The sequence below is a fragment of the Carlito syrichta genome, unplaced genomic scaffold (genome assembly GCF_000164805.1).
Source record: "Carlito syrichta isolate Samal-C Ts95f unplaced genomic scaffold, Tarsius_syrichta-2.0.1 Scaffold309885, whole genome shotgun sequence".
Lineage (NCBI taxonomy): Eukaryota > Metazoa > Chordata > Mammalia > Primates > Tarsiidae > Carlito > Carlito syrichta.
Genome location: NW_007253981.1, coordinates 531685 through 542290, shown reverse-complemented (window position 1 = coordinate 542290; position 10606 = coordinate 531685). Strand labels below are relative to the sequence as shown.

The following is a 10606-nucleotide window of genomic DNA, read 5'->3' as shown; positions in this document are numbered from 1 at the left end:
AGCTGCTTGATCAAATATTCACTCTGCATCTTCCAGGGGCTGCCCAGTGGCACCTGTGCCTTATCAGGTAACCCTGACAAGCAGTTCTGATTCCAGTTTTTTTACAGCAAAGGATCTGGGGCTATGAATGGTTGGGGAAAAACTTGACTCTCAGATGCTCCCACAGCTCTCCTGCTGTGTGCTCTGCCAGTCTGGGCTTGACCTCTCCAAACCTCCCCAACTTCTGACCCCAGTCTCTACCTCGGGGCACAGGAAAAGTCAGAAGCCAGAGCTATGGACCACATGTCACCAAGCCTCCACCAAGCCACAGCAGGGCCCGGAGCTGGGCAGAGAAATCTTTATTCCTGAGGCTAAAAATACATATCGGATCCCTCTTTGCACCCGGCCAGTACTAGCTTTTCTTTAGCACCCTGTCCCAGGCCTGGAGCATTGAACTTGGGAGTCACAGGACCTCGATCCCTGAGTTGTATGTATATGTGTGCATGGAGGGGACTCCTGGGTGGCATCTGAAGGCGGCCCAGGGGTTGGAGGCTTTTCAAGGCTGCCCCATCACAACCTCCAGAAGTGGGTAATCTCAGGCAGGGTGGCAGCATGGTCAGAGTTTGGTGACCTGAATTGGCAGAGAAGGGGAAACTCAAGTCAGTTTCCAAAGTACACATACCAGACCCCCACCCTGGGAAAGCAACCCTTGTCCTAGGAGCAGCTTTATCCAAAGACAGGAGAAAGCAGCAGGTCCACCGGGGGCAGAGCCATGGTAACCAGGATAGACTTCCTGGAGCTGGGTCCGCGTGAAGACAAGGAATAGCTTAACAAAAAGGAGCTCAGTGGGCCAGAGATCAGCTCACCAAAACAGGGCTGATGGAGCCAGACCTTGGGTGCTGGAGGGCAAAGGTGACAGCATCATGGACAGAGGCAAAGAGATGCTTCTTGGTGATAGATGCATTGAAGAAGTGCCCATCCTCAAGCTGGGTGATCACAGGGCCTGTAGGCAAGGAGTAGGCCTCCCCTGACTCTTAGAACTACCAGACCCCATCACCCTTCACCTTCACCCGAGGCTACCACTTGACCTTAGTCACTCCTGACCCTTGACTCCTGCCTCCCAAGACACCTCTGGCCTCCACTTTCAGAGAGGGACTTTTTTTTCTGTGTTGGCTGGCAAACCTCTTGGCCTCAAGAGTCCCGCCCTCTTCCCAGACCCCTCCTGCTGTCCCCACCCCACGCACTGTGGCAGGCCGCCAGGTACACCTCCACCTCGATCTCCCGGAAGTCACAGAAAATCTGCAGCAGAAAAGGGGCCAAACTCAGAGAGGGAATACGGACAGGCTTATGGAAGGGAGTTTAGAAGGGAAGTTTGGAGGGTCTGGGGAGTCAGAGGTTCAGAGCAAACCCAGGGTAAATTATAGAGACAGTGTGGAGGCTTGAGGGGCCTTGGCCTGCCCTTGGCTCCTCACATTCTTCAGACTCTTGAGGCACACAGTGTCTACAAAGGAGAGGGCACTCAGGTCCAGGATGAGGCTATGGAAGTCTGGCTGAGGAAGGCCCAGAGTCTCCAGCATGGACACGTCTGGGTCTTTGGCATCTTCTTGACCACTGGCTGCTGTGTCCTCCAGCTTGTCCCCTGGGTTCACCTGCTGAGGAACCAGACCTACTGCAAGGGCCACCCATAAGGGATGAAGGCAGGGAATGCACACAGACATGTGGGGACACTCAGGGTCAGATGTGGGAGCTTGCATGGGACAACCACATATATGGGGGCATGCACAGGACACAAGAGGACACAGACATACGTATGCAAAGACAAGAAGGACAGACACATGGGAACACACAGGAGAGCACACCCAGAGCATACACTGCTCTGCCACCTCCTAGGCCCAGGCTTAATTAGGGACACAAGAAGGGATGGTACTGGGAGGCTGTGTCCCATCTTCAGGGTGGGGGCCCAGGGGTAGACCAGAATAGACAGATGCATTCATGTGCACACACTACACACAGACACCTTGCCACCCTGCCCTGTCTGAGTCTCAGATTGAGCTTAGCATCCCCTCTGATCCTGGACTTTTTTTGAGATGGGATCTCACTACATTGTCCATGATGGAGTGTAGTAGCTATTCACAGAAATGACACTGACACTATACTTGAGCCGTGAACTCCTGGGTTCAAGGGATCCTTCTTCCTCAGCCTCCCAAGAAGCTGAGACCACAGGCACACACCACTGTAACTGCTTTGAGCCCTAGATTTTTTCACGTACACCCAATCCGTTCCCTCTACCCAGAGTACAGACTGTGGAGTCTTGTGGCATCTACAAATTCAAGGTCTTCATCGAGGCCTGTGAGGCTAGGCAAGAGAGCCACAAGCAGAATTCTATGGCACATCACTAGAGAACTCCCCACAGAGCATTCTTCCTGCCACTGACACAACACCCTCACCCCTCAGCTGGTGGGTCCACAGCTTTCCTCATGAGCATGTGTAGGCACTCACATCTCTGCAATTCACAGCAGACCCATCCTCTCCTACCTCTTGCCTCCCCTCAGCCTTGGAGTCCTCCACATTATTGCTCTCGATGTCTTCCAGGCTGGTGTTGACATTAGTGAAAACTGAGGTGCCCTTGGAGGAGGCGTCCTAGGTCAGGGAAGAGAGGGGATGGGAAAGAGCTATCCCAGCTGCCACGACAACCATGACAGCAGGGTATCACCCCCTGGCTTTGGGCAGGTGGGCAGGCCAGGACTTGAAGCTGAGGGACCTGGGGCAGCCAAGCTGAAGGCTGCAGGGTTCTGACCAGTTACAGGAACAGATGTAAAATAGAAGGGGACTGTGATGGTTCATGCTGTCACTGTTTTAGGTGATGGGAGGAAAACAAAACACCTACAGCCTTGACCTGCCAGGGGAGTGAAGTAGGGTCCCTGGGCACATGAGGGAGAAAAGAGGAGGGACAACATGAAGACGAGGAGTCAGGAGGGTAGAAGAAAGGCTAGGGTGGGGAGCAGTGGAGCAGAGGCCAATAGCAGGACAGGGGACAGGGGTCAGGGGAAAGGTTGGCTGGGGTCAACGGCAGGGCAGAGGGCAGCAGCAGGGCAGGGCCAGGGGTCATCAGAAAGGGGCCCCTGCCTGTTTCTGGAGTTGTTTCTCTTTCTGCAGTTGCTTCAATTTCAGCTGCTCCTGCTTCTTGAGCAGCTGCTTCTTCTGGGAGATGAGGAGGTCAACGTCCACCCCACACTAGAGACGGATGCCAGAGAAGGGAGCATGGGTGCTCCAGGGGGGTGATACCCTCTGACCCCCACCCTGGGGACCCTGTGCCTTACCCTCTGCTTCAGCGCATCACTGTAGAACTCAGCATTGGCAAAGTACACGGTTGCCGAGGAGCGGAAGACCTTCACGCCAGGGACCTCCCTGGCCTGGGGATGGGGTAGGGTTGGGGTGGCTGAGTTCTTCGCTCTCTTGGCTACATCTTGCTCTCCTGTCTTTTCTTCCTGGGAGTGCCCAGTGCCTGCCACTGCCTGACCCTCTGTTCCCCAGCCTGTGGCCCATGCCCTTACAGGGGATTGGGTCACTAGCCTGGTAGTGTCATTCCAACCCTCCTCCTGCTCCTTCATCCCTGCCCAGATCCTTAGCAGACGTATCAGGATGTTCTCCAGGGCACACCCAGCACCTCTTCCTCCCTACCTCTCCCATCCTTCAGTCACCACCCAGGCCAAGTTTCAGAGGCTCTTAGCCCTCCTCTTGGGTGTCCAACCTGCCCTGCAGTCTGTTTTCTGCATGCAGAGGCCCTCCTAAGTTATCATCCCACCCAGACCCTCCTTGGCTCCCCACCATTCAGGACACAGCAGGACTCTACTTGGCATTCATGCCTGAATGATATAGCAACCCCCTTTTCATCCAGCTGGGCTGCTCACCTCACATCCTCTTCCACATCTTAGATCCCTTGGCTCCTCCCCTCATTCTGCCTGATCACACTGTGCTCAGCCTTCAAGGATCCATGTTGGGGAGAACTGGTTTATTTTATTCTGCAGCCCCCACCTATGTTCCCAGAACTTGGCACAAGACTTTTCAGGGGTAAATGACTTAGTAACCCCATCGATCAGGTCAGGAAACAGCCTCCCCCACATCTTGGTGCTGCCGGACTCTGTCACTCTGGCACTCTGATCTAGGGCTGCCCTGAAGAATGGGGCTTATGCCACTAACTCCAATACAGACCCACCCCCAGATCCAACTCTGCCACTCTTCCCTGGTCCCTTCATAGTTCCCTTACCCCTAGTAGGGGGTCACAGACCCAAACTCCTCCCTTGAAATTCCAAGGACCAAAGCCAAAGTGTCCTCAGCCCCCAGTGTCCTGACCACATATGGAAGGGACTGACAAAGGCTCATTCTGTCTCTGTCCACCCCACCCACGTCATCCTCCTGGTCAGCCCCTGGCACTCACCTCTGAGTATTCTGTCACATCTCTGTAAATATCAGTGTCGGGCAACTGCCCCAGGACAGAGTAGTGGGGCCTGTGGAGGAGAGTGAGTACAAGAAGGGGGAAAAAAGGGGGACAACAAGGGGATCTAAAGGAGCCTGAGGTCCCCAGAGATGTTGGGGAAAGCTGGGGGGAACCCATTTTAAACTTCTTCACAATTGGAATTGAGGGGACTGACATGGTTGACTTACAACTGCGTCCGGACCACCACGAGCAGCAGGGAGAAGACGACTGCAACTGCCAGGCCAAGGTCCAGGTTCAGCAGGATGGTGGCCACAAAGGTGACCAGCCAGATGAGCTGAGAACAAAGGGCAGTGATCAAAGAGTAGAGAGACACCACTGGAGCAGAGGGACACCACTGGAGCAGAGGTCCTCAGTCCCGGGCCTGGGCTCTCGGTCTCTCACCAGATCCGCTCGATTGGCCTTCCAGAGGGAGCATACATCAGTGACCTGCATCAGCATGCCCTTGAGGTTCACAATAACGGTGGCTGCCAGGACTGCCTGGTATGGAGAAGTGCCACCAGAGACTGATGAGAAATGCCCAGATGCTAACAACATGACCACCCAAGCGTGACACAGACTGACCCCAAGCACCTGGATAGAGCCCAACTGATACTACCTACCACCCATCCCTTGACCCTACCAGCCTGTATCTGACTCTGAAGGGTTCTAACCCCAAACTCTTGACTCCAAATCTCACCCCAAAGAGTTCATCTTGGAAAACAGGACATAACCTTGTAGCCCCACCCCACACCTGGAACTAGACTGATTGATCTGAGTCGCTGGCCTGGCCAAGAACCTGAAGCCTGGTGGGTGGGATGGGGCTCACCTTGGGCAGGTCTTGGAAGAGTTCCCCAAGTTTGACGATAATAAGGAGAATGAAAAGGGAAGAGATGGCTCCAGCAACCTGAGGGTGGGGTCAGACAGGGGTGAAGAGGCAGGGAGAGGGAGTGAACAGGGGGTGGGGGCAAGCAGGAGTAGGGGGAGCAGGGAGTGGGGGTGAGGAAGGGTGGAAATACAGGGAGTAAGGAAAAGCATAAGAGTGGGGGCAGTTTAGGGGGTGGAGCAAGCAGAGATGAGACCACCCAGGCAAAGCCGAGTGCATACCCACCCCCATGCCTGCCCCCAACGCCCACCTGTGTGTTGCCCCCGGCGCTCTCCTGTACCAGGCTTCGAGACATAGAACAACTCACGGGGAAGCACTGGAAGATGCCCCCAATGAGGTTACTGAAGCCGAGGGCCACCAGTTCCTGGGGGGAGGGTTGGATGTGAGACTTCTTGAAAGTGCCTGATCACTGTTCCACTGTATCTAGGCCTGTGTAGTCCCAACCTCTATCTCCACCCAACAACCCCTGAAGACTAGGTGCTGTCCCACACATTCTGTTCCCCATACTCAACCCCCACACGGTCCCAGCACATCTGCTGTTTCTGTCTGTGTCCAGCGCCCCACTGGATCCTCCCTCCCCTAGCTGCTAGGCCTCTGCACTCCTGTATGACTCCTCCAAATCCCATATCACCCATACCTGGTTGCTGTCCACCCGGTAGCCATGCTTCAGGGCGAAGATCTTTCCCAGAGAGATGGCAATGGCGAACCCAACCACAGCGATGGCAAAGGCATTGCCCACAAGTTTTGCGAAGAGCTGGGGGTTGGGGGCCACTGGGGGCACCAGCCTGTGAGAGGCATCTGTGAGGCCAAAGGAAGGTCCTGGCCTTGTGGCCCAACTCTTCCTGACCTGACGGGGGCCAAACTCACCCTGCGGTGATGTTGCCCACAACATCTACCCTAAATCTGTGCTTCAGGTCCATGCCGTAGGAGATGCCTGTGGCTCCAATGAGCTGTGGGAGAGGACGGAGTCAGGGGACAGAGGTGCTGGCATCATCATCGGGGGATGGATAAACACTCTGGGATAAAGAGGGAGACACTTGGGCAGAATCTTCTTTAGAGGACTGAGGAGGAGTCATCCACAGAGACAAGACACCATTTTCGGCAAGGAGAGATACTGTTGGGGGCAGCATGAGACTAACATGGGGTTTTCCGCTATGGTTTCCCAATACCCAGGAACCCTCCCCAGTGCCCACTCCAGTTGGTTCTCAAAAACCTGGAGGCTGCCCACATGGCAGGGACCCATCCTGCCTGCCCTTCTCCCCTGCCCTCCATCCCCTAGCACCCGAACCGTGAGCAGTTCCCCAGGTATCGGCAGGGGCAGATGCCGCTGCAGCTTGTCGTTCAACAGCTTCATCACCACAAGCGCCACCCCTGCCACGGCTGCGGTGACCACGGTGCCGACCACCATCTGGGGAAGCTTCTGGCAGACCTCTAGCACTGTCTGAGGAGAGGCGAGGTCACAGCCAGTACTCAAAGCTGTGGGGCACACCAACCCATCCTCCTCCCACCCTCACTCACATAGATGAGGGACAATGGCCCAGAGCGGCTGCTCAGACGGAGGCCAAACACATATTTGAGCTGCGAGACGAAGACCTGCACAGATGCAGCTGTGGTATAGCCACGGACCAGAGGCTCTGACAGGTAGGTGACCACGAAGCCGAAGTAGACCAGGCCCAACCCCACCTAGAGGGGCAGTCAGGGGAGGCAGAGGTGGCTGAAGTAGGGCCCAGGGCAAGTAGGAACAGAAGGGGATGAGGGGATAGTAAGAGGAGGAGGACCATGACAGTCAGACACTCAGAGAAACTGTAGACGGGAATGGTGGGCAGGGAGCAGGAGGAGGGAAGCACATACTCCTGACTGTTCCATACCTGGAAGAGGCCAACCAGGACGCTGAGCGTGGAGGCCAGCTGCACCCGGTCGGCATCTCTGGCTGCCTCACTGACTGTGGAGTTCAAGGCCTCATCCGGGTACAGGGATTCTGTTACACTGCCCACCATCACAGACATGACAGCAAAGGTCCCTGCAGGGACAGGTTAGGGCAGGTCTGAAGGGGAAAGGACATTGCCCTTCCCTGGAGCCCTGGTCTTAAGAGACAGGCCAGAAGACATCCAGTTCTGGACAAATATCCTCAGACTATGGTTATACAAGTGGGGTAGTGCTGGCAGTTAGGTATGGCCAAGGTCAGGAGTGAACTCTGAGCTCACGGGCTCTTAAGCGTGGCTAGAAATGCTGGCCCTGCATTATCTACCCTGCCCTACCTGACTTCACTGGCCCAGAGACACAGAGGCTCTCTGTGGAGTGAGGAAGGGGTCAGGGCCTGCTCATAGTGGTCAGGCTCTGCCAAGTTCTGAGCTCCTCGAGCTGCCTCACCCACTCACATCTTCCTAGAGGCAGGGCTTTGGGGATACCCTGAATCTGTGGTTCTATGGTCAGCAGCCTAGTCTTGCCTGGGGATGACTCTTGAGCTAGCTCCCTAGTCACCCCGCACCAATGCTGCAATCTTTCCTAGGCTCTCCTGCCCTGCTCAGCTCTCCCTTACCCTATCCTTCATGGCAGATGTGGGTATCCTCCCAGAAGGCTAGGCCTAACTCTACTTACCCACAGAGATGTGCCGGGAAGTACCAAACAGGAAATAGATGAAGACAGGGTAGAAGGAACTGTAGAGGCCAAACACGGGAGGCAATCCAGCCAGAAGGGCATAGGCCAAGCCTAGAGGTGGAATGGTAGCAAGCAGGCCTAGAGGCCAGGGTCTCAAAAGGATTGGAGAATCCCAGCCCTGGGTCAGGCACCACAGTTCCAAGATCACAGGTCATGATTCCAGGTTTAGGGGTCATAGACCAGAGGGCTTACAGGCCAAGGTCTTGAAGGTAGCTCACCCTGTGGAAGCTGCATGATAGCCACACTCAGGCCAGCTATCAAGTCACCCAGGAGCCAGTCACGCACGGGGTACCGGGGTAACCAGACTAAAACTGGGAGGTGTTGGAACAGAAGGGCACGGGCCCGGGCCTGGGAGCACCTGCGGACATGAGGGGTAGGTATCAGGGACAGGAGCTACCTGGGCTCTACCAGTACCCCAGGATCCCTACTCTTGGTCTTACCGCAACCAGATTCGCCACTGGCGGGTCCTAGGCACTGAGCCCCAGTGCCCCAGCTCCTCCAGCTTCTCCTGGTTCAGCAGTGGCCGTTCCACATGGTAGTCTCGCCTCCGCAGCTCCACTGACTGTGATGCAGACAACAGTGCCTGCGTGTCCCTTGGTCTGGGGTGGCAAGACCACAGAGATACAGTGGGGCACCACTGGTCCAACCTCTCCCACATGGCACCTGGGACCAGTGAGTGACTCACCTAATCTTTCCAGGCCCCAAGATTAAGGTACAGTGTATCCAGACCAGCTGGCCCCGGTAGGCCCCTTGCCCCCATCCAGGTAGGGGTATTACCTGAATTTTGGCTGATGGAAGCCTTTTTCTGGGTCAAAGTCCCCAAAGAAGGGACAGCTGGATGAGCACAGCAGGATAAGCACCATCCACACCTCCAGCCCTGAGTGTTCTACCAGTTCAAATCCCCTGACCACCCCTCCTAGTCCCCTTTCTCCCACCTCCTTGCCTTCCCTAGCCAATCCCTGAGTCCAGGCCCTGAGTCTTGATCCAGCTGCCCCAGGAGTCCAGTATGGGCTGTCTGAGAGCACACTCAGGGAAGGGATCCAGCAAACCAGGGGTCCAGCTCTTCAAGCAACTCCCTCTCCAAGCCTCAGTCCTCCAGAAAAGATGAGACCCTTCCCCTCCAAGGGAGGAAAAGTGTTGGGGCCAGCCCCTGGGTCTCCAACCCCAGGGTCAGGTTATAGATAGCTCAGGCCTAGTCTGGGGAAAGTCAAGGGATGGCTCTCACTTGAGAAGTGGGTCTTTTCTGGAGCAGAAAGCTCTCACCCAGAAGGAGAGCTTCCCATGTGGTAAGGGAAGAGCTCACTTGAAGTGAGGGAAAGAGTTCACCTGGAAATAGGAGCTCTCAGGGACAATCTCACCTAGAGGGAACTCTGAACTGCCAGGAAAGCTTTACCAGCCAGGCAATTTCTGACATAGGGGAACCTCTCATCTGCCTAGTGGCTTCTAATTAGAGTCAAAGAAAGACCTCATATCTGGGAATAGGAGAGCTGGGGAAGTTCCCATATTTAATGAGAAAAGCTCATACTTGGGAATAGATCTCACAGGAGGATTCTTGCCTGGGGGGAAGCTCTAGAATGTTGGGGAAGCTTTCACTTGTCAGGAAAGTTCTGATCTGGGAAAAGCTTTGACCTGGGATGAGGATTCCACCTAAGGGACAGTAACAACTGCGAAGGGCTTCTAACCGGAATGGGTCGGTTGGAGGAGAGTGCGGGGGCAAGGAAGATCCTCAAAGTTTCTTGGTCTTAGAGCCCCCCTCCCCCACCTCCGGAAGTCACTCAGGTCTTACCGGGATCCCTCTCCACAACGCAAGACCAGCGCCTGGGGGGGCGGAGGCTTGATCGTTGGCCCCTCGCTCAGTTAGGGCATAGGGCCGGAAGGGCCAGAGCGCTCATCCTGGGTTAACTGTAGAGCCGGGTAGGCTCAGGCCCAGCTAAAAGCTTCTGACCCATGAGCCCCGGCCTGGGACTCTCTCGCAGCGACCTCCCAGCTCCCACACGCCCCAGCCAGCACACCTCAAGGACCAGGGCTGCTCCTCTCACAGCCGCCCCCCTGCAGCCCGCGGTGAGCCCTGGGGCAGCGCTCCAGCGGCTTTCCACACAGCCCTCAGGGGCTGGGATCGCGCCGGCTCCCGCCCTCATCCCTCGCCTGCAGAAAATTGGCAAAGTGGTAAACCGAGGCGTCATAGGCGGAGGTTGCCTGCTCCAGGCCTAGCGCTCACGCGGGAGCCATAGGGCGGCCTGCGTCTCGCAGACACGCGGAGCCAGGGCAGCGCCCAGAACTCACCCGGGGGCGTCCGGCAGGGCCATGGCTCACGCCGCGGGCCCGCGGATCCTGCGGCTCGGGCGAGAGGCCGCTACGCGCCGTAAGGCGGCGCCGGGACGCGGGCGAGGCCAGCGGCGCGCTCCCGGGAGCTAATCCCTGGGCTGGACGGGGACGATTTGAGCCAATCAGCATCCCGGGGCGGGGCCCAAGTGACGTTTTCTGGGTGGGGTGGGCCCCAAGAAGGAAGATTTTACCCCTTCCTCCCCGACGGCCTGGCAGTGTTCTCGCTCGCGGGTCGCCTAGCCCTCTTCCCCGAGCCGGGTGGCCTGAGGAACTGGAAATGAGGA

General features: G+C 56.5%; 1 protein-coding gene across 1 annotated transcript; it reads right to left on the bottom strand.

Annotated features, from left to right (window-relative positions):
* Positions 1-272: 272 nt before the first annotated feature.
* On the bottom strand, positions 273-10387 carry SLC26A6 (solute carrier family 26 member 6). The gene is made up of 21 exons (XM_021717600.1): positions 10281-10387; positions 8438-8596; positions 8216-8355; positions 7938-8048; positions 7208-7359; positions 6858-7022; positions 6628-6780; positions 6207-6289; positions 5977-6124; positions 5590-5703; positions 5283-5360; positions 4859-4954; positions 4645-4751; positions 4418-4487; positions 3300-3392; positions 3106-3213; positions 2515-2619; positions 1452-1628; positions 1224-1278; positions 846-982; positions 273-610 (listed from the first exon to the last, which is right to left on the bottom strand). Exons 1-21 carry the CDS (start codon positions 10301-10303, stop codon positions 596-598), a joined length of 2289 nt encoding a protein of 762 aa, XP_021573275.1. The 5' UTR covers positions 10304-10387; the 3' UTR covers positions 273-595.
* Between the last annotated feature and the right edge of the window lie 219 nt (positions 10388-10606).

Bases quoted from the DNA above. Each gene is read 5' to 3' on its own strand.
- SLC26A6 (XM_021717600.1), bottom strand. From the start codon at position 10,303: ATGGCCCTGCCGGACGCCCCCGG. The intron at 3,393-4,417 runs GTGAGTGCCAGG...CCCCATCCCCAG, and splicing joins ATGTGACAGAATACTCAGAG to GCCAGGGAGGTCCCTGGCGT. The intron at 1,629-2,514 runs GTAGGAGAGGAT...GTTCCTCAGCAG, and splicing joins AGGCTGAGGGGAGGCAAGAG to GTGAACCCAGGGGACAAGCT.